This window comes from Molothrus ater, chromosome 5 (genome assembly GCF_012460135.2).
Source record: "Molothrus ater isolate BHLD 08-10-18 breed brown headed cowbird chromosome 5, BPBGC_Mater_1.1, whole genome shotgun sequence".
NCBI lineage: Eukaryota > Metazoa > Chordata > Aves > Passeriformes > Icteridae > Molothrus > Molothrus ater.
In genome coordinates this window covers 67,549,550-67,575,673 of record NC_050482.2, presented here as the reverse complement: position 1 = coordinate 67,575,673, position 26,124 = coordinate 67,549,550, and the positions used below count along the sequence as shown (strand labels likewise).

General features: G+C 40.2%; 1 protein-coding gene across 1 annotated transcript in view; it reads left to right on the top strand.

Moving 5' to 3' along the window:
* The window catches only part of DCP1B (decapping mRNA 1B), a 40,175-nt gene extending 22,087 nt beyond the window's left edge, over positions 1 to 18,088 (top strand). Inside the window, exons 4-9 of the mRNA XM_036400324.1 lie at positions 377 to 443; positions 2,233 to 2,368; positions 6,529 to 6,657; positions 7,805 to 8,647; positions 15,398 to 15,634; positions 17,380 to 18,088. Coding sequence (XP_036256217.1) covers positions 377 to 443; positions 2,233 to 2,368; positions 6,529 to 6,657; positions 7,805 to 8,647; positions 15,398 to 15,634; positions 17,380 to 17,460 — 1,493 coding nt within the window. The 3' untranslated portion in view covers positions 17,461 to 18,088. The remainder of the gene's footprint in view (positions 1 to 376; positions 444 to 2,232; positions 2,369 to 6,528; positions 6,658 to 7,804; positions 8,648 to 15,397; positions 15,635 to 17,379) is intronic.
* Positions 18,089 to 26,124: the final 8,036 nt, after the last annotated feature.

Below are 26,124 nucleotides of genomic sequence, written 5' to 3'. Positions count from 1 at the left end.
TTTTCCTACTTCCATATGCATGCAATGCTCCCTGCAGCATGCTGGTAGTGGAGTCAAATGGATATGGCAGCTGAAATAAAGGACAGAGAAAAAGATTTTAAAGAACAACCCCACTGGCTTAGTGTTCTGAAGAAAAGGATCAAATACCTTTGCCTTAATTGAGTATTTAAGAGCTTGTAATTTAAATGCTTGATGATGTGCCTTTGATCTTTTTTGATTTTATAGGATCTGAGGTGTCATTTTGTGTTTCTAGATAGGGAAAACATAAGATGAAAATAAATTTTAAGATTAATTTGCAGGTCACATTTAAATATCTACCAGGAAGAATTTCTGTGTGAGAAGATGCTCACAGTTTGTGTTTGATGTGTATTTACAGTGTCCATATATGGGATTTGGTTTTATGATAAAGAAGAATGCCAAAGAATTGCAGAGCTCATGAAAAAGTAAGTGATGGGTAAACAAGACTTCTGTGCTTTTTTATGTATGTTTTTGGTACATACATGCACATTTTATGTTTTTAGGATTATTATGCCTTTCTGCTTTAAACTTACAAACTTTGTTGCAAGTGTCAAGCCTGCATTTCATAAAATCATAAATAAGTCACTGAATTGCAGTAATTTTTCCTAATTTGTAGTGCAGCTCTCCAGCTACATCAGAGTGTACCAGTTGATATGATTTATTTCCTGATGACTCAGAGACCTATTTTGAAGAATTGTATTCTTTGGGGGTTTAATATATCTTTCAATTTGGGAAGATTTTATTTTTTAATATTGTTACCTTTCTTTTTTTCCCTTATATTAAGGTAAGTGCAGGATATCATGAGGGTATGCTGTACTAATAAAATTTCTGTGGGTTTTGTCCTGTTTGTACATCATGGCTGAATTCCTGCTTCCTCATTTCTTAGCAGTAGATACAAAATTCACTTTTTTTGGCATTTAAAGCAAGACTTCAATTAGCTTTAAAGTCATAGCTTTCATGCACATAAAAATGTGTTTTTCTAAATGTTAAACTTTAATTTTGCAGTGCAGCCAGAGGTGAAGAATCCACACAGAGCTGTGTTCTCAGCTGTATTTTAACCTAAGAATGTCATATGGGTAGCTTTTTTCAATATCACTCTTCTCCTGTCCAGGATGGACAGGGCTCATTCTTCTGCACTGTTTGCAGGGACCCTTTTTTAAGGACTATGTCCTGCAGGTTTTCATGTTTGCTTGGAGAACAAGGGAGCTCAAGTCATCCAGATTTTATCAACATATGCAGACTACATTTTTTAGAGCTATAATGTGGAGGATGTTGTAAAGGGGCTGGGTAGGAACAGGCAGTGACTGGCCATTCCAGCTGCCTGTGGTATATAGGATTAGACACACCAGATAGGATTTGTGGTAAAATACTGCATGGGAAGGTAATCATCTTTCCTCCATATATCCTTTTTTTGAAAAAATACCTGCTGCTTTTCATTTTGCAGTGACAAAACGGTGTGAAATGCAAACTGGGACAGTGGTGGGGTTTTGTTCAGTGGGGTTTGTTGGTTTTGCTGTATATATATATCCTACAGCTCTAAAATGAGTCAGCTGTGACCCAAGAAATAATTGATGGGGATGAATTTACAGAAATAAACAATGAACCGTAGGAAACTCAGGTTTTTGACAGCTCATTTTAGTTAACTAGCTCAAGTTTCGGTTGGTGGTGATTAGGTGCTCTCAAACTGGTAATTTACTACAATAAAACCTAGTTTTCAGAGGATTCATGCAAATGTAAACCATGTGTAGTGGTTTATAATAGCAGTATTTCATATAGATAAAAAATACCCTGTTGCTCAGCCAATTGGCTGTGTGTTTTAATTCTCAGCATTCTACAATAATAATAAAACAGCTGGGGCAGGAAATTGGTCATTTGCTAGTACTTAATGCCTGATTTGTGTGTGTGTTTGCCATCCTCCACCACCAGCAGAACTGAATAACACTATAAATTCCCTGCTCCTTCTGGGTATAGAAATTGTGACTCAGTTATGGAAATCTTATTCTATGGTCTAGTGTAGTCAAGATTGGAGAAAATTAATCTTATGTCAAATTATGATTTTATAGAGATCTTTTAATAGCAATTGTTTTATTGCACATTTTAATGTAGACTGGAAAAGACAAATATTTGTGTTTCAATTAAGTATTGTACAGTAATTGTCGTTAAGTTTTTATATTTTATTTGTACTTTTTTTCTCATATATCCTCCACCTTTCAGCCTAACTCAGCAGGAACAATTCAAAGCACAGCAGGGCACAGGAACAGGGGTGTCCCCCATGATCATGAATTCTGCTAATAACAAAGAAGTGGATATCTTAAGGATGCTTACCAAGGCCAAAGATGAGTATACCAAGGTGAGACTTGCTCTCACTTTACGTTATGAAACATAAAAGGTTTGATTTTGGGTTTTGAATAGTTCTACTCAAAGTGATTTTGGACAGTGTGCTCTCTCATTTTGTGTAGAAGTGGCTGGTAAAAAAAAAAATTGAGAGAATTTGCTAAAAATTCAAAAGAAATTAATGCTGTCAATAACAAGTTCTGGCAGGAGAATGTGGATATGATTATTTGTTGAATAGTAGAGGCTCAGAGCAAGTACAAATTACCTTTCATTCTGACCCTTAGAGCTCTTGTGCCTATTGAGGAGCACCTGCAAGCTGTGCCCTCTTTCTGGGTGAAGTATTTACCTGCTGATAGTTTCTGTGGTTTGTACAAAGGACCTGGTTCAGGAGACTTTTGACAGTGAAGTTACTGCTTTTAATTGTGGTTGTTAGCTCCTTTCAGGCACTAATGGAAGGAAATGAAAAGGTTGAAATGTAGTATGATTTCAGCCCGTGTGCTGCTTTGGTCTTCTGAGGCTTCTAAATAAAGAAGTAACTAATGGACTAATAATGTTCTCTATTATTGAGCAATCAAAAACGTTTTACTTTGGGGAATAAAAATCTAATAATTTTAACTATTCATATATAAGCTGCAAGTCGTTACAGAGCCTGCAGGTTCCTGCTGCTGTTTCCTGTATTGCTTATGTGCTGTCATGCAGTAATAGAGCTCCTCAGTGTTCCATAAGAGTCTGGCAATGTACATATATCTTAACTTTTTATCTCTTTACATTTCTTGTGTTTATTTTTCTGAAATGTAGCTACTAATAAAATCCTCAGAAAGATGATAGCAAACTGTTTGAGCTAGGGTGAAATGGAGCCTTTTTTATTGTGTATAGTTTCTGTTGAAGCTTGGGGCCTTTGTATTTTCTGCAGTAGAGATTTAATGTATTACAGTGGACAAACACTTCCAAAATCTGGTATTTTTCCCATCTTTTAATACTGAATCATTATCTAATCTTGGCATCAGAGAATATGTTTTCAGATGTTCTGAAATGTTTAAAGGGTTTTCATTAGATAACCTTAAAAATACTGCAAATGGAAAACTGGAAAATATTAGGCTGTCTTCAGATTCTATGAAAAGAGGGTGATAAATCTAAAAGATGTTACCTTCCATTTCTGCATTAGCACACAGAAAACAAGACAAAGGAGAACTAATTCTGTTGTTTAAATAATAGGTTTTAGGACTCTTTTCCCTTTAGAATCTTTCGCAGATTTGCTTCTTACTTTATCTTTAATCTTTCTGCATTTAAGGGTTTGCCAAGGACATAAAAAATAACATAAAAACTTCCTCCTCATCTGGGACATGAGTGCTAGGAATGCCTGACCTCTTATGAACAGGATGTGTATGATTTCTTGTATTGCTAGTAATATAAATTTCTAAAGAGTGTGATAAATAAAGGCAATGACAGCCATTTTTCTATTTAATGTCAATATGTTTCAGAGCTGTCGTGCTTTTTGACTGGTTTATGACATGTACTTTCTTGTCAGTGTATGTTTTATTACTTACAGTCTGATGTGCTGAAATTAGTTATGAAATATGTTGTTCTCTTCTTTGAATTCTGTGTTTATTCAGTGAAGAGTGTTTTAAAGTGTTGGAAGCTGTAGAATAAGCATCAATTTTCAAAATTTTAAGGAATTTTACTCAATTTTTAAGAATGTAACTAATTTTGAAGTTCCTTGTTCCCAAATTATGTTATACATTTAGAGATTACATTACATGCAAAATAGAATACACGGTCTCCCCTTCCTTTTTTAATTGATGGAGCTTTAAGATGCTGAACCACTGAGGTTTTTTGTTAAATCTACTTCTTATACACTCACCTTCTCTTGACCTCTGGTAAGAAAAAGCTGGCCTCTCTGACAGCCAGGGAGAAAACCAGCTGAAGAGTGGCAGGGGTACAGAACAAATCATGACAAAATGGGTTTCTCCTTTCCCATTGTGCCTTGTCTTGTACTGCAGCCCAAGCTCTGGGCTGAACTCTGTGCTGCACGGGTTTTCCCAGCATTTAGCATTTCCAGCTTCCTACTGCACAGGTGGGGTATCAATCTCACAACACAGAGCAGTTGTTTGCCTTGAATATCTGTGACTCTACCAAACTTGCCAAAACCCCCTCAGTGATTTTTCTTGCTCTTTTTGATCCACATGGACCGTATGTGTCTAGTTTTGTTCCAGTGTTGCTGAGCCTTTCTTTGACTTGATCTTAGAACCTTTTGGTTACTTAGCCATCTTTTGTAGCAGCAGAGCTTTGAACAGGACACCTGACTAAAGGACAGACCTGTGAGGCAAGGTGTAGGTATTGCCAAATTTTCTCTGGTTCTCTCACTACAGAGCATGGTGGGGTTTCTTTCATGCTGCTTTTTGCTATTATTTGTTGATAATATCTGCCATCTTCTTTATCTTCTTTACCTGTCTACCTGACAGGTGCTTAAAATGCCATGCTAGTGCTCCCAACTTCCTCATCAGCAAGGCTGTGTTCCCCATCTGCCAAAATGGCTTTAAATTCTGAGCTCAGCAGTTACAGATGCCTCTGGAATCATCACAGGCTTCTTTTCTCTTCCATGTGCTTCTGTGTTTGACAGCAACCTACTAGCCTTGTTATCAAGTCACAGCAATGATACCAAGTCAGGTCAATGTCATTCTTGTGTGTACTGATGCTCATTTGGCTGAGGAATTTGGTCTAAAATATGCTCATATAGTGATGACTCTGTTAAACACTACTGCTTGTCACCTCATTTTTATAGGCTTAGTTCTGTGATTATGCAGGGTATGACAGTGGAATCTGAGGTACTTAAGGTTTCTGAGGAATTCAGCCTATTAAAATATCCTGAGGAAATAAGGGTGTTATTTAAATTCTGCAGAACTCACTGGGAAATATTCAAGAGGATGTTATCCATGGTGTTAAAGAAAAAGTTTATGTGCTTTTTGCCCAAAAGGTTGGGCTGAAAAATAGCAATGAAAAGAAGATACGTTGAAGAAAAGGCAGAAACATTAGAAAGAGAACTATATGGGGGGGGAAAAAAAGCCATTTAATCTTAATGAAGTGCAGGTTTGGTCCGTGTAGGGTCTGTCCAATCTGACAAACAACTGAAAGTGTTGAGGACCTACTAAAGCCCCTTAAGTCCCCACAAGAACTCCAGTTCTGTTTTCCTGGACAGCCCTGGAACCAGCATGTCTTTGTTTATTTGTTTATTGTCAGAAATGGGTTAAGTGGTCAGCTTTGTATATTTGAGAGTGGGGTTAGAATTAATAGAAGAATTAATAGAATTAACTTCTTGTTAAATAATTCTTCTAAAAATCTTTCCACTTTCTTGGTTTCGACTGTATCAAGTGACAGTGACTTCAAAGAGACTGTCTTCTTTTCTACTGACAGTAGTGTTCCATGTATACCCAATGCTTTTTTAGTTTCATTGACTATATTCTTATATATAGCATCTTATTCACCTTTTCCATTTCTGTTTACTATTTATCTTTCATGGAGCATTTTATGTGGTTTTTCTCTTAATTAAGTCACGCCCTTCTCTCTCCACATGACATTTTTTGTACCTGATCACTTTTAGTAATCTGTCTCTGACCATCTTTTTCATAATAAGAAATTCTACTGATTCTACAAATTGATTAAATCTTTAACTGTACATGTATATGTATCCTGCAAGTTCCTACCATGTGAAGATTTATGTAAAAGAGTTAAGAGTTATTATTCTGCTTTTTGACGAAAGCATTTTGAATTATATTTATGGGCACATTAATCCTTCATCTAAACTTCTTCTAGCTGCCTGTTGGATGCAGGAAAAGCATGTCTGTTGCTTGGTTTTTGAGGTGCTTTTAAAAAGTATTTTATGTTTTTGAAGTGCAGGAAAAGCAGAAGGCCAAAAAGAGAACTGAGATTTAAATTAGAGGGAAATCTCATACTAGGGAAATCTTGGAATCAAGTGTTCAGTTTTACATATGTCTTGTGGTTTTAGAAAATTAGGTTGCAGTTGCTACAGTTCTTCTAATAGCATAATACTTCGTCATCAGTGCTGCAGTTAGTATTTTGGTTATTGAATACCTGGTGATGTCTGTATTTTACTGTGGTTGGGAACTGGGGGAGAATACCTTGTCGCACATGCTAAGAAATGCTTTTTTTGTGTTGCAGTGTAAGACCTGCTCAGAGCCAAAACAAATAACCAGTTCCTCTGCAATCTATAACAACCCCAACCTAATCAAACCCATTCCAGTGAAGCCGAGTGAGAACCAGCAGCAGCGAATCTCCCAGCAGAGCAAGGTAAAATCTGTGGTGTTTTCTGACTGCTGCTGCTGCTCTGAGCAACAGGAACATTGATTCCAGGTCACTGCATGAACTTGAGATGGAACCACTGTAAGGAATGATTTTAAAGCACAACTAATCTGGTTTGTGAAAGCTCCCTAACCCCCACTGTACGATTTGGAAACACACAAACTACAGACATACTGTGCTGATGCAACCAAGAAATATTGGTCTTGCAAATTTCAGGGGATGTTTTGATCACAAGCTGATCTAGTCAATTGCTGGACCACACTTTTTGTGGGTTTTTGTTTGGTTTTTGGCTTTTTTTCCCCCCCCAGTGGAAATCATTGAAATAAAGAAAGTCTCTTGATATATCTTCAAGCCAAATCACAGTGCAAAATCCTAAAAATTTAATTCAGCTGTGACCAGCAGATGCACAAGAAGTGGCTCTACTTGATACACAGGCAGATTTCTGTCTCTTACTAATATTGTACTGATGGCTGTAAAAGAAGATGCTCCTTCATGTTATTTAAAGCAAAGCCACTGCTATGTCTCAGATTTGCTGATTTTCTCCCACATTAGCAGCTTGACAACAGTCTTCTTGCCCTTCCTATGTGACAAAACTATTAAAAATCCTCTTGGGGAAAAAAAGAGCATAGCAGCTTGCTCATCTTTTCATTGAATTCTGCTGGCTAGATATTGTCACCACTTAATGTAATGTGGTGGTGTTCACAGGGGTCCCAGGACGAGGGAAGAGATGAGAATCTTGACTCCATGTTTCAGAAGGCTGATTTATTATTTTATGATATATATTATATTAAAAGAAAATTATATATTAAAAGAATAGAAGAAAGGATTTCATCAGAGGGCTTGAAAGGGAAGGAGAGGAATGGAATGATAATAAAATCTTGTGACTGACCAGAGAGTCCGAGACAGCTGGACTGTGATTGGCCATTAATTAAAAACAACCACATGAGACCAATCACAGATGCACCTGCTGCATTGCACAGCAGCAGATAATCATCGTTTACATTTTGTTTCTGAGGCCTCTCAGCTTCTCAGGAGAAAAAATCCTAACGAAAGGTTTTTTCATAAAATATGCCTGTGACAATGTAACTCCTGCGCGAGGGAGCTGTGTTTACTCTTTTCCTTTGTCCCCTGGCAGAGCGCGGATCCTGAACCCCAGCACTTATCCTTGACAGCACTGTTTGGCAAACAGGACAAGGCAGATGGCTCAGAAGCGCTCCCCAGGCAGCACCAGGAGAGCCTCCCGGCCAGGCAGGGCGTGGTTCGCTCTCTGTCCTACGAGGAGCCCAGCAGGCACTCCCCCAGCGCCGAGAAGCAGCTGTGCCCGGCCATCCAGAAGCTCATGGTGCGGGGCACCGAGCTGCACCCCCTGGCCGAGCTCCCCGAGAGCCGCCTCTGTGAGAATGGCAGCATCCCCCCCGTGGGGGAGACTTTCACGGGCCTCTTCCAGCCCGTGGCTGCCCACGGCATGGCCACGGCTCACGGAGCTCAGGACACCGCTGGCACTCAGAGCTTACTGCAGAAACTGCAGAGTCAGTCAGGGTCGGTGGCTAAAATGGAGCCCAGTGCCGCAGGAGCTGTGAACTCCACGGCTTCCGTGTTCAGCAGGACTCCTGCTCCTGTTGGAGCGCCAGCAGCAGCACCAGGAAATAACATGAGCCAGCCCCCTCTGGTGTACTTCAATGGGTCCCTACCAGGCCAGACTTTAGAGGCTCAGACGCTTGGTAAAGAACAATCCAAACTTCCCAGACAGCCACTTCCTCTCTCTGGCAATCAAGCGGCCAATTCTGGGGTGATTTCACCTCAAGAATTATTGAAAAAACTCCAGATAGTGCAACAAGAACAGCAGCTCCATGTATCCAGCAGACCAACATTGGCAGCTAAGTTCCCAGTTGTTACCCAGAACACCAACACCCTGAAACCACTGGATTCCTGGATAGAAAAGGCTCCAGGCACAGAAAAACAGAGCACTCTCTTCCAGGTAAATGGGGAACTTCATAAATAAATACAAATCCAGCAGTCTTTTAAACTTGATTTTTTCTGAGGTTAGGCTTGGCTTCGTTGCTGCTGCATGTTGCCCATGATTCATTTTGCAGGTGATGCTTTCCCAGCACTGGGTAAGTTCTGATTTACCAAGATGTGATACTGTAAATCCTGAGAGCCACATCTCTTGCACATCAATGATGACCAGAAATACTGCACTGCTGGGTTGTCCCAGAGCCCCTTTGAAAAGTCACCGAATTTTCACTTGCCATACTTGGGCTGTTACATGTAATTGCTTGCTATTCAGTGTAATATTTTGGGTTTAATAATTATTTTCTGCAAAATTAGTCATAGCTTCCTCTGTGTAGATGTGCATTCTTTTGTATGCCAGTTGCTAAAGATACTTAAAAGGTCCCTTGTTTTCTAACAGCAGCTTTTAGAAGTATTTGGATATTGGTCAGTTAGTTATCTTGTACTACACCTGCTACTTCTAGATATTCATTAGCTATTTTTCTTTTAATTTGCTGTGTATTGTTTTGAAAAAAGGTCTTGTGCCTGAAGGACATCAAAAAATTCTCTTTATTTTGATCCCAGAAGTCAGATTGGTGTCTTTAAAAATTCAGGAGATGTTAAGAGACTGTATCTCTCTGATGAGTATATTTTTATGTTCTTCAGAAAAGCAGCATGTGCGATTACAAAATGTCCCATCTGAAACAACTACTGTCTTTAACAACTTCATTTTCTGTAGGATTTTCTACACTAGAAAGTCTTTACATGTCCTGTCTGAGAATGTATCTAAGCTCTTTTCAGCTTCCTTTTTTGGGGATATGCTGTGGGGTTTTGGGGTCTGATTTGTATGGGAGTCTAGAAGTTACTGATCCCAAATATTCTCCTTTCCAATGTAAAGTTGAAAAGCTGTTTTTCTGTTGTGACTATTCCATTCTTGTTTTTCTGTTCCATTCTCTTTTCTCTTTTATTTCTCTTTTATGTTTTTTCTCTTTCATTCTATTTTTCTAATTCTGTCAAAACCTGATTGAAAGACTACAGGATATTTCAAGATGCTAGAAAGTTCTTCTATACATGAAGAAGCTGAAGGAGTCATTTAATAATAAAAGAGCCACATCTGTCACTAAGTTTGTGACAGGTCAAGTTTTCTAATACCAAGAGAGAAGTGGGAGGAATATTAATATTGATACAGCAAATAGCCATCATTATTTTTGTTCTTTTAATTAATGCAGTAGGATTTGAATCTGTATGAAAGAGTTTTTTGGGGATTAGTCATTGAAATTATTCAGAATCAGTTGCTTGCAGATGGTAACTTTGACTTTCCGGTGGAGAGCTAAAGAATAAAAGGAGGATCCAAAGTCAAACAAATTGATTTGTTTTCACTGGCAATGGAACTTGCCTGCTTTAAATGTAAGAAATTGTGTGATTCACTGGTACATGTACTGATAGCATGAGGGAGGACATAATGGAGGTAAAAGTGAAATGAGGCAAGTCCAGGCTCTACATTGTAAGTCAGTATGCATGAATAAAAAATTGGGAAATATGCTGATATATTTTCCAGATGAAAAAAACCTACAGATGTTGCTATGGCAAATGACTTTAATTTTGTATATGTGAAAAAGACAGTGGTACCACTATTAATTGCAATATGGAAAGGCAATTCCTGAGCTCTGGTCTAATGCAACTGCAACAGTTTGACTGCTTGAGTATGGATAGAACAGCAGCTTGTGAGAAAAGAAAAGTCTTCTCTGGAACAAGGCTCATTCACTGTGATCATTGCTGCAAGCTTGCCTTAAAAAAAAAAAGCAGCAACTGAGATTCTCAGTCTTCCTTTGCAGGGCTCTGAGTAGAACAAGGAGACTGAGGCTGTTGAGGAGTGGCTTCCCAGGCTGCCACAGCTGCTATCAACACAATATTAGATGCATTAAATTTGGAGATTTAATGCATAGACTAAAAATGATAACAAAAGTGTCACTAATTATTGCTTAGGACACCTAAAGCTCTGCAGTCTGGGAGGAATGGCCTCTTTCACGTGCAGCAGATTGCCACAAAAGCAAAGCAGGGAGGCTAAAAATGAAGCAAGGACTCTGTTCCTTTGGAAGCCATGAATTAGCCACAGAAAAAGGGCTTGCTTTTGAAAAACAACCTGGAAGACAAAAACCAACTTTTAAAACCAACATTAATCTTTTTATAATGTTATCCTTGCAGTAGACCAGAGGCTTCAAGTGCTGCCATGCCTGCAGAGTAGACATTTGAGTGAAATTGAATTGGCACAAATATATCTGCACATGCTCATGCAAAATTGATCAAAGCAGATTCTGACAACAAGTGCAGCAAAAGGTTTGTTCTCTGTAATTATTTGTCTTTTGGTATTGCCTCTCCTACTATGCTTCAGCATACAGGAAAAAGCAAAAGTCTGACAGGAATAGAGAGATATCTGAGCAGTGTCTGTTGTTGGAAAAATCAGATTAAAGGAACACCCTAAATCCATCAGCAGCACTAAGAAAATGTAAGCAATAGTCCTTTCCACAACTGACACATTACAAGTCCAAGTTTAAATTGGCCTTCTGCTGCAACTCCATATGGTACAAGAACTGTGATCTCCCACATGAAAAGGAAGAGACCAGTTACCAAAAAAATGGGAAAAGAAAAAAAAAAGGAAAAAAGCAAAAGCCAAAGAATAATACTTGGAAGCATTCAGCCTGGTCTGGTGCCAGCCCTGTTTTGTGAAATATTCCTTATGCAGACAGTGAGTAACATGTGCTTAAGAGACAATAAAAAAGCATTCATCTACAGTGGGCTTTTAGGGGTATGTTTAGTGTTAGGGATGTGCTTTCCTGATTATAGGTACATGCATGCTTAAGTGTTTATGTTAATCAGAATTATGGTTTTACAAGTGCTTACAATAACCCAGACACAAATTTATCATTTCTTCAGAAGACCACGTATCTTGCAGCTCATTTTTCACATTTCTTGGAGCATTTTTCCATCAAGAATGTATTTTCTACATCATGTTACATCTTCTGAGTATGTGCATGAAACCCCAGTGTGTGTGGTGTGAGCATCACAGCACTGCTTCTCTGTTGTCCTGAATGCAGTTTCAGCAATTCTATATTGCAAACAGGTGCATTAAACTTGTTTCAAAAAGTAATTTCAGCTTCTGTAGCTAAAATAATTGCTGAAATCAATTAAAATATTCTAAATTAAACTTGAAAGACAAAGCAATGTTAGCGTTGTAGCCAGCTTTGTTTTAATGAACTGCCTTTAAAGTTCCTGAACCATTCTTAGAATTATGTTCTCAGTTTTCAGCAATGCTTCTGAAAACTGTTTAGGCCCACAGCACACACTGGGTGCTGCTGTTCCAGAGGAGCACTTGCTCCACCTGGGATTCTGTTCACACAGGAAGCCACAGAAGGTGCCAGTTTGCATTGCAGGAGACCCAGTGCACTCCTTGCTTCACAGTGGTACATGAATTTGCCAGCTATGGTGTCATCCAGCTGCCAACAGCCCCACAGAACACCAGTCTGATACCTTAATGAGCATTTGGGCTTCAGGGAAGGGATGTTAGATACTGCACCAGTTATTCTGCACATTTTTCTTGTTCTTCCCTCATTGCTGCACAGCTGATGGCAGACTCCTACTCTGTTATTAGTGACTCAGAGATTTAAGTGTTGACCTGACAGCTGGAGATAATGGATGAAGAAGCAGCTCAGTTTCTGTGGGTAAGAAGTTGATCAACAGAATTTTGGAAGGGCTCTTATGACTGGTGAGAAGTTACTCAAAGCTGAAAGATTGGTCCAAAGGCTTTTAGTGTCCCTGCAGAGGATTTTACAGCCTTCTGCCAAAGCATGGTGTTACAGGAATTGCACTGGTAATGCAAAGATCAGCGTCCTGTTTTCTGGTGGGTGTCAGTTGTCCCAAGCTGATCACCTTGATCAGTTCAGATCAAGGTGATCTGAGCTGAATCTCAAATGAAAATTTTGCTTTATCTTCACAACAAACCCCAAACAATCCATGTTTTTTATGTCAAGGCTTGTTCAATGGCAGAAGCTTTGAGCTTGAGCTGTTAGCAAAAAATACATTGTAACATTAGGAGAGACATAAATGCTATGCACTAAAAAAAGACCCATAAACTCTATTCTTCTTCTGACACAGTATTTGAAGTTCTGCATGACCCTGTGGGTGTTGGCTGTGTCACCAGCAGATGGCAATGTTGCTCATTCCATACAGTTTCCATATGCTTGGCATGTCCTACCTAACCGACCTTTCTATCCAGAGAAGACAAAGCATTCTTCGTGTGTCTCTTAAACCACAACGTGTGTTTGTCAGGAGGAGCTGTGTATTATTAAAGGCACAGTTTGTCTCAGGTTTTGTTTGTTTGCCTTGGGCACATGAGAAAAATGTCTTTAGATTTGGAAGGCCATGTTATCTGGGGCTGACAGAGTCTGCTGTAGATTAAGCTCTGTTAGTGGGACACTGCATCTCCTCCAGCTGCTCCCAACCTTCCCTTTGCAGGAGGTTTCTGCCCTTGTAGAGCAGTTTTGTATATGCATTCTTGAAATCACATTAGGAAGAATCATCTTGTTTAAGCAAGCCCTGCCAATTTTGCTGGAGGTAAATGAAAGAGAAGTTGCTGCAGCAGCGTGGACGAGGAGAGCAGAAGCATTGGGCTGAGTATCTGGGGGTAGCTGGTGTTCCACAGGCAGGACAAGATCTGTGCAGAGTCTGAAGGTCTCACTCTACAGAGGGATGCCACTTTGGACTCACACTAGTTTTCTTCTAAAATGAGTGGTGTTTTTCAAGCATAGGTGTGCAAACCTTCAGTCAGTTTGCATTACCTCTGCTCAGTCAGAGGCTTGGAACACAGACCTGGTCATGGCTGTTTTGATTACATACTGTGGGGTTGGAAGAAAGCTGTAGTCTAGAGTTTTGTAGTACTCTGTGTTTGAGAAACAGACACAATATTTACCTAACTGGGTAAATACTGGGGGGGAAAAAAGCGAGACTTTTGTATTAGGTGTATATTGCATGCTTTCTTTCCTGACCCCTAGTCTTTCTGCTTCCTTAAATTTTCCATAAAACAGCATGAAATCTCAGTTCTCTTTGTTTCTATTTCTCTTTGTATCATGGTCTCACAAAAATTGTTCAGAAATGTCTTGGGTAGAACAATCATAACATAGGAGAGAGACAAGCTACAGAAATGTGACTGTTCTTTAATGCTAATCTGTGTGGTTTAGCATACCTAGGAGATCAAGCTCAGTTCTATTTTCTGAACCTTAATTTTTCTTCAAAATTGAAATGTAATCCAGGGCACAGAGTGAAGTGATTCAGTAGCCTTTCACCTTAATATGGTAGCAATAAATTGTGCTCCGGCCCAAAAGGGAGGAGCTTTGGTGAGCTTGTATCAATTCCTTTGTATGTACTCTAAAAAGATTGGATACTTGAATAGCAAGAAGATCGCTGATTAGGATAAGATTTCTTATTGGAATTACCTGGAGAGAGAGCTGATGTCTGCAAGCTGAATGAATTAACTTTCTGTTATGTTGTATATTATATCTGATAGCATTTGCTAATATTATATCTGTTAGTATTTGCTAATCCTGCATGATTTACAGTTCCAAGATTCACTGCAAAACTCGAAGGTGAAAATTATTTGGCAGATGTGCAGATTAGTGTGGTTAGGATACTGAGGGAACTGCTGCAGCACCAAGGTTCTCTCTGAGGGCCACTTGGATTTTGTCAATGGTGTGTTGGTTGTGTGTCTGTTCTGTTTCTGGCAATGCCATGAGCTCACTATGGATCTTTAGCTAAATCACTGAATCTATGGTTTTGTTTTCTCTCTCCTTAAGTAAAATGAGAAGGTAAAATACACACACATATATATTTATAAAGTAATTTGAAAGTTATTATTGGAAAATACTTTCTAGTATTAGGTACAGGGGTATTGTGTTTGTGGGGTGCCCAGACAAAGGAGGGAATGATGAATCTGACTCCATGTTCTTAGAAGGCTAATTTATTATTTTATGATACTATATTATATAAAAGAATACTAAACTAAACTATACTAAAGAATACAGAAAGGATACTTACAGAAGGCTAAAAAGATAATAATGAAAACTCGCGACTCCTTCCAGAGTCTTGACACAGCTTGACACTGGTTGGCCAATGAGTCAAAACAATTCACATTAAACCAATGAAACAATCTCCAAACACATTCCAAAGCAGCAAAACACAGGAGAAGCAAAGGGGATAATTATTGTTTTCCTTTTTCTCTGAGGCTTCTCAGCTTCCCAGGAGCGAAATCCTGGGCGAAGGGATTTTTCCAGAAAATATGACTGCCACACAGGGGGTTAGTCTTTAACAGTGATACTTGCATGCCTCATGTTCTCAAAGATTAAACTTGCTGACTTTCTGTCTCTGCGTGGAAGCCTTTGCAGCTGCATCCTCCAAGTGCTGATATTTAATAGCAGTCTGATTCCTTTAACAAAATGCTGTTGTCCTAAGATCATTTGCCTCTCTGATAGATTTATCACACTTGAATCCATGTCTGCAATCTCAAATTGGATGGAAGACCTTTTCATCTGGAAGTAGATCCTAGAGGTGGTGTAGAGCTGGAGTTTTACCTGGCAGTATTGATCTCCAGCAGCTGTGCCCACTGCCAATCTCTGCAGTTCTCACCAGCTGCATTCCCGCAGAACGAGGCAGACAGCTGTACCTGACGCCCGTGTTTTTATCTGCGCAGGTCATCTCCCCGCAGCGCATTCCTGCCACCGTGAGCCCCACCCTGCTGATGTCCCCCATGGTGTTCACTCAGCCCACGCCTGCTCCGCCCAAAGCTGCCGAGAGCGGCCGCTTGGCCAGCGCCGAGCCCGGCTCGGGCAGCCTGCTCCTGCCCCTGCCCGCCCCAGAGGCGGCCGTGCCCAGCAGCACCTCCATCTCCAAGATGCAGCTGCAGGAAACGCTGCTGCGCCTCATCCAGGTACACTGCCAGCAGTTCTCCCACTTGGCTTCAAATCCTGCTGCCCACAAGCACCCTGTAGCTGTTGTGCCTGTCTAAAGGCAAAATGAAATGAAATACATGTTGGAAGTTGGGCTGCTTGTGCCAGGGTGATGTGATAGGCTCTCCTTGCACACTGCTGGCTCAACTGCATTTTGATTTATGCATCTGATTTGGGGCTCAGGAAAGGTAATAAATTTGGTGGAAAAGAACAAAGATGACTGAAAGCTTTGTAAGGTCAGCCTCTGAGCCAGAGAGACATCTATTATATTTTTAGCCAGGGATAAATAATGGGTGGTTATCCTAGCTGCCAAATACTTCAGAGATGTGTGTTAGCAGTAAGAGGAGTTCAGATGGGAGATTAAAATTGCAGGATGAGTGTGAGCAACTTTAAAATATGGGCTAGATAACATGAATGTATGTTAATTCAGTTTAGCATTTGAAATAGAAAATTACGTGAAATAAAATTCCTTTTCTTGCAGTTTTTCAGGTTTAATTGTGACATAACAATGTTATGTATAAGATGATTGTTTACTGCTTTGGCATGATGCATAATTATGATTTTTTTTTCCTTGACTTGCTGTGTGAGTAATATCTGAAGAGTAAAAGTTGAGGAGAGATTACATAACTAAAAACCTGGCTGCAGAACACAAGGGGCAGAGAAACACATCCAGTTTGTAGGTCAAAACTATGTGTCTATATGGCTTTGAAATAAAACTAAAACACATTATTGTAAGTCACTTAAAATGTTATTTAAATTACAAATTCAGAAAATAAATAGTATCTTTAATAAGATGGAGGGCTTTCTCATTTTTCCCTGTACTTTTATTTTAGGATTAAAAAACCAGCACATTATCTTGCCCTTACATACTTTGGGTGTCTGGATACTATTAAAACCATACATGAAGTTAAAGAGGAAAGACTAGTCAAGGAAAATAGGGGGTTACCCTCTGTAACTTTGTACTTGTAAAATATATATATATTTAACCCTGCTATTCTTGGTGGTAGTTAGGATTTAACTGAGTTACCTTGAAATTATTCACTGCCAATTTGTTAGCTGTCATTTTCCATTATATAAAACTACAATCTTGGATGCACCTAATTTTCCTTAAATATTATCTTGATTGTAATTATCCTCATGTGTTTATGTGAGCTACTTATAACATTCTTTCTTAATGTGGGCTGACTCATTCTTGCAAAATGTTCTTCAGAAGGAAAAAGTTTAGCATCAGAGCAAAAGGAGCAGCACCCCTTAGGGAGCATTAAGCCTAAAAGAGCTAAACAAGATGCAAGGGTTTTCCCAGGTAGGATTTTGGGGTAGGATCACAATCCAGTGTTTCATTATTCCTTCAGACATGCTTGGAATTATCCCCGACCTGATAGAGGACACAACTTAAGGAAGTCCCTAGATAAATGAGGGCAAGGAAGAGAAATAGGGTTGTAATTTCAGTATTGTCACTGGGTTATTATGCAACAATACTGGACTCAATTTAAATGCACTGTGAGTTTAGAAAATCTTCTTTCTGTGTACTCATTGCTGAGGTGCAGTCATGGGAAATAAAACAGATCTTCGGTGAAGGAAAGGGCTTTGCTATTGTTCCCTTTTATAAAAAAAAGTAAGATTAGAAAGTGTCAGGTCCATAAAATGGAATAACCTTCTAATCTCTTGACTCCAGTTATCCTGCTAACAATGACGTGTTGGGTTTGTTTGTTTGTTTGTTTTTCAGAATGATGACAACTTCTTGAACATTATTTATGAAGCATATCTCTTCAGTGTGAGGAAGGCAGCAATGAAAAAGCCTATGTGAAGGATCATCTCTTAAATCAGTTTCCACAGCTTCCTGAACTCCAGGAAGAAGATTTGGAAATTTTCAAGTACGATTATGTTTGAAGAAATGAATGGTCTTAGGCATTTTGCATACACTTAGATTTTCCTTGTTGGCAAGCACGTGCTGTACTGAGATAGAAGTGAGCAGAAATGGATTGTGCCTTTAGCAAGGGGAGCATCACAGCGCCAAGGAATTAATCGCAAAATATCTTAAATTATTTTTTTTACCCTGGTCCATGCTTAGAGTTGGTTTCCCGGCATAAGGACTCAGTTCTCAGGATCCGGTTTCCTTTTTCACTCGCAGCGTGGTTCCTCATTGCCGAGGTGTTTGTCCCTGCTTCTCCCTGAGCCGTCCCGGGGAGCGCGCCCGTCCCTGACCACATGGTGGCAATGTTGGACTATTTTTAGGAACATCAAAATCCGCCTGAAATCTTGGAAAAGGAGCTTTTCGGGAAGACTGATCGTCGTACTTAGCTGTCTGCAAAGCAATTTAGAAGAAGTGTCATGACTTCCCCCAAAATTTTTGTAGGAAAATCTTTTTCTATTTTGACAAGAATATTTTTAGCTAGATGTAGAAATGGGATTCTGCAGGTGTTCGAGGAATTGGAGGGGGGGGAGGTGGGAGGGAGGTGGGTTTATGAATGTACTTGGCTGTCACAGAACTCTGGGGTGACACTGGATTCATCTTTCTATTATTCCAGGTCCAATCTGCATAATTATAAGCAATGTGAAAATTCGTTAAGGGAAATGCTACCTGGTGTAATTTTTTTTTTTTTAAGTGTGTTCCTGAGGCACAGTAATTTCATTGATCCATTTCTAAAGAAAATAAAAATGGATAATCCCTCCAATGTGCTGATTTCATTTTATTGCACCATGGACTATATATTTAGTTTGTATGAGTCGAAAATGTTTTTACACTTGGCAGAAGACACATGAGGTTTTAAATCCACTAAAATAAATGATTGAAAGGATTTTTATGTGTATTTTTATTAGCATCTGCTGCTGAAGTGCCAGTTTACTACAGTTTAGGAATCCACAGTTGTTGCTGAGGAGGCATTTCTTCTGTGGGTGCAGAGAACCCGAACTGTAATCCATGAATGATTATTTAATGTTCTTTACTGTGGGCATTGATGTAGGCACAACTCAGTAGCCTCATCTGCGAAAGTTCTTTGGTGTCAGTTTGGCTGCAGGTTTCAATTACTTTGTAATTATTCAGTTAAATTACTTTAGAGTTGTAATGACTCAAACATGCAAGGGTAGAGGGGATTTGCTGCCATTTCTTGGGAAAGGCTCTAAATACATAGAAAAAAAAAGTCAAGAGGTATTTTCTTTACTCACATAAGCAAATAACCCCAAGGAACTGCTGGAGTTTCCCTACACTAATTAACTGGTAGACAGCAAGTTATGCTCTGGTTGCACGTTGTTAGTTCATGATTCTTGCAGATTCAGTGAAATGAATGTGTTGAGCAGATACCAGGAAAAGCAGACTTTAAAGATAGCAAATTCTAATCCTGTAGCCTTCATAATTTATGTAGCCTTTATAATTGATGGGATTCTACTGAGTTAATTGGTATTATTTCAGAATGAACTGGTGTGGAAGATATTGCAATCTACACAACGGAGTTTGAAACTAAATACATGCATAATTGGTGTCTGTGATTTTGGATTATTTGAGAGTGCAATTTAAAGATGATGAGGACACACAGTTAAAACCTCATTTGACATGTAAAACTTCTGTAATTAGTGGGTAAAAATAATCCTTAAGCATCTCAAGCTGTCTTGATAATAGATTTTCTAGTTATGGGGCAAATATTTTATTTACAAAAAGGTGAGCAGGAGTTTTAAAAATATTCTTATTTATTACTTGTCAGAGCAATTTACAGAAATTAAAGGCATATTTTTTACAACATCTGTTAACTCTGGGTGCTTACAAAAACTGTGGTGTTGCCATTAAGCTTGACAAGCTGAGGCTTAGCTTAAAGCAGATGAGGATTGAGGTAATTCAGGGTTTCTTTTCACTGCCCTCTCTTCTGGTTACATCTACACCAAGTAATGCTGGCAGAATTGGATTTCTCTCACTGTATTGCACTGTAAGGGATTTCTGGGATTATTCTGAAGGCATAAACTTGCCTTTTGTAGGGTGAAGCAAAGTTGTTGCTAAAGAGTGGAGGTGCTGTTTTAAAGTCTATCCTGCTTACCAAGGACAGCAGTGGTAAGAAGATAGAATAAGCTCAGAAACAAACCCTGAGTTTTATGACAATGAGCAGAAAAGGACAAGTAGTGAGAGAAATCTGTGGAGAGGTGAAGCCAAGCTTCTTGTCTAGGTTTCCATCTCAGAGGACAGGATCTGCTTTTTCAGGTGCATTTGAGAACTGGAGACTGAGCTTGGGGTCGTACTGAAGTGTACGGCTGACCCGTGTCCCTTTCTACTGCAAACTGAAGTACCTGTCTCAGAAAAGGCTTTATCCAGAAATACAGTTGGAGTGTCATGGAAACCTGGAGGATTCTCATGGAATTCTGACAACTTCATCTCTGCCTTTTGGCATTGTGGGTTTTTAGCAGCTCTGTATCAGCTGGGAGTGCCTCTATGCAGCCAGGTCTGTGCATGATACCAAAAAAGGTGTTTTGGGTATCAAATATGGTGAATTTGATATCAAATTTGGTGAATATGAATGAACCACCTCTGGGTATGGTGGTTGCAAACATGTGGATTCCTCAATTTTTAAATTTTTTTTAGAGACACTGTTAGAACTATGAGCTCTTAGGCTAACAAGGCCTTTTGAGAAGAAAAGACCGCAGCAGTTTAAGAATTGCCTTTCCTTGGGCACGTTTTGTTTTTTCTTTATCTGAATATGGAAAAAAAGAGAGCAAGTAGAAAATCAGAAAGTATATAAGGATCACATCAACTTTACTTTAGATGATTTCACAGTATGCATGTGCCGTTTTATTGTTTATGTACTTCTTGTGATACTGCTCATTTTGAGTTGTGATTTTTTGTTTTGTTGTGGTTTTCTTTTGTTGTTGTGTTTGGTTTGGTTTGGTTTGGTTTGTTTTTCCCAGCAGAATTAAATAACTTGTACATTTGGGACCAGCAAGAATTCCAGAAGCAGTTGCAGCAGTGCTTTATTAATTAATCCCATTCTCAGCCATGAGCTGATATTAGTATTCAGTGTAGTTCCACTTAACCACTGTTCACTTTCCTTAAAAATTCCACACCTGTTAAACTAGAGTGAGAAGACAAGGAGTAAAAAATCAGTGAAACACTGAAGCATCATTTCTGTCCGTGTCTATCATGGAAACCCACAACACTCAGTGAAAGCATCCAAATATTGTCTCACAGAAAATTCCACTCCTTCATTTGATTTTTATTCACTAGCTCTCTGTTGTTCCTGCTTGTTGTAGCTGCAATGGGGATAATTAAAATGGTGCAGCAAAATAAAATTTCCCAGGAGCAGGATGCAGCTGAACAGGCAGGATGCTCCACCTCCTCTGACAGCCTATTTAGAACGTGTTGAGCTTTGAACTTCTGTCATAAAAGCAGTGAGCACTGGAGATACCAGTGCCCCTTTAGGACATTAAATCATAGTTCAATATTTCAGCAAACTTGGAAGTCTTTGCTGAGGAAGAGGCAAAATTAAATGACGTTTTTCAGTAAGCATTGGAGGCTCTAATGAAAAAACTGTTGTGAGAAGGCAGCTTTACCCAGAGGGATCCATGAAACCCAGGGAAAGGCAAAATTCCACTCCTGGAGATGAATAATGCACTAAAAATTTAATCCTCAGTCAACCTACAGTAAACTTTACTGCTAATTCTGAAGACTTTTAAGAGGCTCTTACAAGTTGTTGCCTTTTCCAAACTCCTGTGAGCATCTCTAACAAGCTTGTTCTGGCCTTTAGATGTATCTGCACAGCTCAGTTGGGAATACTGGAGCAGGGAGCTTGGCATGTACAAGCTGCAAGTGGAAAATGGGGTTCTGCAAGACACTGAGGAAACAAAGGTTGTGGCTTTACAAATACTTGGAGCTGGCTCTGCTCCTGGAGAGGAAGCCAATCCCAACCACTCCCTTCTAGCTGCTCATCCCTGCTCCCACACCAGTCTTTTCTGCCTTTTCTCAGTTTTTCTCCTTTTTTTATTCTAAGATGGCTACACAGCAGAATTAATGCGTGTCTTGCAGCAGAATTAATGCAGCATTGGTTGCCAAGGTTGGGTTGGATGTTGTGGGGCTCAGAGGGAAGGCACTGGATCAGGGCAGGGATGGGTTCTGCAGCCCTGGGCTGGGATGTGGGGAGGGCAGAGAGAGGCAGGAGCTGCATTGAACTGATCTGAGGTGTAAGAGCCGAAATGAGGGATGTGGGACTCCAGGCAGCTCTCCAAAATGCAGTTTATTGTATCCAAGAGGTTACAGCAGTCTAGGGAGGGTCCTGGGTGACAGAGCCTGTGCCTACAGCTGTCAGCTCCAGCTGCAGGCAGGCCTGGAGACCCTTTGGTTTAGGTTACAATGCATTATACACTTCTCTTTGCTGAGCATCTTAACACAGTAGAACCAATCTATACCTGAACTTTAATCTATAGCCTATCATAACTACTGTAATTACCATATTCATGTTACTATTCTCCAGTCACTAAAAGTTAGTGCATTACAGTTTAAGCTAGAAGTTGTTTTTCAGTTTTCTTGCAGTGGAAAATTCTGAGACCTTTTTTCTACTTGCAGCATCTGCTGACTTGTTTGCCTGTGCCATCTTCCTGCTTGGTAAAAACATCTTCTTGTTTGGAATGGGTTTATCCTTTGCTCTAAGCCATAAAAACCCCTTCTAACTAACAGACCCTTTGCCTTCTTGGTTATCCAGTAAGACTGGCTCAGCAATTCTTTTCTTCTATATCAAAACTTGCTTTCATTTCTATTCCTTCTTCAGATTCAACATTCAAAAATCTTTTTGCTAAGCACACATATCTGTGAGACTTCCTTGTCAAACTTCCATCCTTCCCAACACTGAGGTGTTGAGGAAACTGGGATCCAAAGGCTCTGCCTCTTGGCTGACATCAAGACTTGGGAAATGCCACAAGTACCAAAAGGTGACTTTGTTGTACCCCCTACCTTGGCTGGCTCTGGGAATCCAGGAGTGTTTGCAGGTCCCTCCCACAGGGCAGCTGCTGATCCCGAGCCTAATCCCAGCACAGACCCGGTGGAAAGACAGGATGTGGCCAGGGCAGCTCTCAGCACAAACCTAATTTAGCCAGGGGGATTAGAGTGTCTGGGCTAAAGTTAGCCTGGGCAGCACCTTCCCCAGCACCAGCACCCACTGCTGAACCTGCACTGGCACCACTGTCAGCCCCTGTGGTATTTTCTGGGCTCCCCAGAAGGAGGAGGAATTGACAATCTGACTCCATGTTCTTAGAAGGCTGATTTATGTTATGTTATGTTATGTTATGCTATACTAAAACTATACTAAAGAATACAGAGTATACTTACAGAAGGCCAAAAGATAATGAAAACTCGTGACTCCTTCCAGAGTCCGAACACAGCCTGACCGTGATTGGTCATTAAGTCAAAACAATTCACATGAAACCAATGAAACAACCACATGTTGGATAAACAATCACCAACCACATTCCAAGGCAGCAAAACACAGGAGTAGCAAATGAGAAATTGTTTTCCTTTTTCTCTGAGGCTTCTCAGCTTCCCAGGAGAAGAATCCTGGGCAAGGGATTTTTCAGAAAATATGACAGTGACAAGCCCCTGCCTTTCCTCAGAGTGCAGCACAGGGTGGTGTGAATCTGCCCTTCAGATTTGTGGGGTTTTTTTAAATTTAATGGAGATTGTACCCTCAAACCAGAACAGTGTTCAGATATAAATCTGCCCAGCATGGAAGTGAACGTGAAATGCAGGAACCACTTTGCTTTAAGTATAGCTGAAAAAAACTACTGAAACAAGCAGGAAATAAGTACTGAAATGGTAAAGTGGAGAAGAAAAGGAGATTTTTACGTCACTTTAAAGAATAGAATTTGGAGAAAATATGTTTAATGTAAGAACGCCTTTCCTTTATAGCTGTTGTGGAAAAAATTCGAGTTTCAAGTAATCTCCATGTTTCTTCCTTTCAATAGGTGAGCAACGACATAAAAAAAATCCAATTAATTAATTTAGAATAAATATCTGGTGCACATAATAGGAAGTCACTGCACATTTTCTGAGAGCAGCAGCTTCAGTCAAACGGGTAATAAAAAAAAACTCACACAACATTTTTTAAGCTATTTGGAGCATACATTAATTAAAATACTTTTTCTCTCTATTTGGACACAAATGCCACAAAAAGCAAGGTAAGCCCTGTAAAGGCAGAAGGAGAAACCCTCCAGCATGTGACTAAACAAGAGAAAAGAAATAGAAAGGATGAGATCTTCCTGTCAGCAAGAGAGTATCCTGCTTCCATGCCGTGAGGGAACTCTGGAAAATGATGGTATTCCTACAGCTGCTAATGTGTGCACAGAGGGATGTTAATCCCATGGTTAGATCCTACATAAATATTAACATTTTTCTGCCCAAGTGCTGCTGCAACGCATCTCTTGTTACACCCTTTGTCTGCAGGTACAGCCACCCATCCTGGATTTCTTCACCTAGACCTGAAATCTGCTTCTCAAACAGCCTAGAAGGGAGAGAGAAATGATTAATGTGTCACTTCAGAACCCTGCCCACCTGTGGGTTTTTCTTCAGCGCTTGCCTGTAAATACGAGGTCGAGAGGGAGAGAGGAAAGGAGCGTGCAGGCTCTTGGCAGCCCTCCCAGAGCAGGGCTACTCAGGCTGGGAACAAAAGCTCTGTTTTCCTTCATTTTTACTGCTGCTTTGCAGGCAGCAAAATTCTTGCTCCTGCTTTCTGCCTGGAGCAGTAGCCCCGGATCTACCACTTAGCCAAAGTGCATTTCATTCATCTGAGCAGGGTTTCTCTGTGCCTGAGGCTCCCCTCCTGGATCCTCATCAGGGAGGTCCTGCCTCTCCTGGCCTCTGCCATGGATACAGTGAGCTGCAGCCAAGAGCTTGGATCAGGGGAGCTGCCAAGTTGCAGAATTGTACCAAGGTTCAGGAATCACCTCCTGAATGCTGGAAGTCTGGCAGCAGGGCTGCAGTTCCCATCTCTGAGAGAAGTGTGCTTGCAAGCAGCATCATCCTCTTGCCTCTGCTGTCTCACCCTCTTTCCCTTCTTTTTTTACCCCTGAAGGCCAATACCTAGTGCGTCCAAGCTCCTTAGCCCTGCCCCAATTGCTAAAATCACCAGTTCCTCCAAAGCAGCTGCAGGGAGATGCTGTAACCCTTGTCTACCCCATGAGCAAGCACAGGCCATCACCACGGGCTCCTTTCATGTCTAAGTGTGCCACAGCTAGGAATGTCTCAGAGTGTCAGCAGGACCACAGGTGAAGATGATGAATCCTGTAACAAATAAAAGCATTGTTGTCTCTGAGAAAACTCCCTCCAGGGATCATAAAGCAGGAGCTTCATCAAAGGAAAGGCAGAGGGAACGAGCAGAAATGTAAAGTTGAGGAGTCTCCAGTTAACTCCTTTGAGAAATATGAAGAAATTATGACTGTGTACTCAAGAAAGTCCAGTAAGGACTTTGAAATTAGTGAATAGTTCTAAAGAGGTGTGAAAGGTGGAAATTTTCAGCTCGCCTTTAGGGGCAGAAGTGCAGGTGTGGAAATCAGAAGAGGGAGCAAGGAGAGAGAAGAGCACAAACAAAACATGATTTTGTTTTGGAAAAAAAAAAAAAAACAAAATCAAGGAAAGTCAAGGAAAACTTTCACTTCTTGGCTAAAAGCAGAAATTTAGAGAGCATTAAATTTCAGGAGACTCAGCTAATCCCTCACTGCAAGGGCTGCTAAATCCAGCAGACAAATGCTGGCCAGTGTCAGTGCAGGGAGCAGTCACATGCCCAGAGATGGAGACAAGAGGCCCTTGTGTCTCTGCTGTGCACACCTTGAAGCAAGCGGGTTATGAAGTGGGAAGGTCTCAGAGATAAAATATCGGTTTAGGAGGTGACAGGAGGATAGAAGTGGAGCTCTTCTCACCACACCATAACAAGCTGCTTAATTACCCTGTGCTGAGGGAGGCCTGGACAGACAGAAGGTGGGGAGGGGAACAGGGCAGGTTCAGATACAGAATAGAGAGGCACCAACACTCTTTGGGTATTTAACCTGAAGTGCTCTGCTCCTTTTCTGGAAGTGATGATTTCATAATCCTCCTCGGATGAGAACTCTTAACATGATTTTTAAAAGACTTCTATTTCTTACATATATCTTTTATGTCTTCAACATTGCTCTACAAGTGCATTTATATAAATAGCTAGATAGAAGTGTCTCAAAGTGCTTTTTATACACACTACCCTTCTAAAGGAGAGAGAAGGAAACATTACCCCACTTAAAATGGACATGAGGAGCAGTTCCATAACAGATGTATGTATAGAGGTCACAGAAGTCAAGAGGCAAAGGCAGAGACTGATGCTCAGTCACACCCCACTGGGGCTTCACTCCTCTCCCAACACTTCATTTTTGTTTGCAGCCAACTGAGAAATCCCTCAGTCCAGCCCAAACTGCTCTGTTTCCCAGACCCAGCCCTTTGTAAAGAGATCAGCATGTTGTGTAAGCACCGAAAACTGGAAAA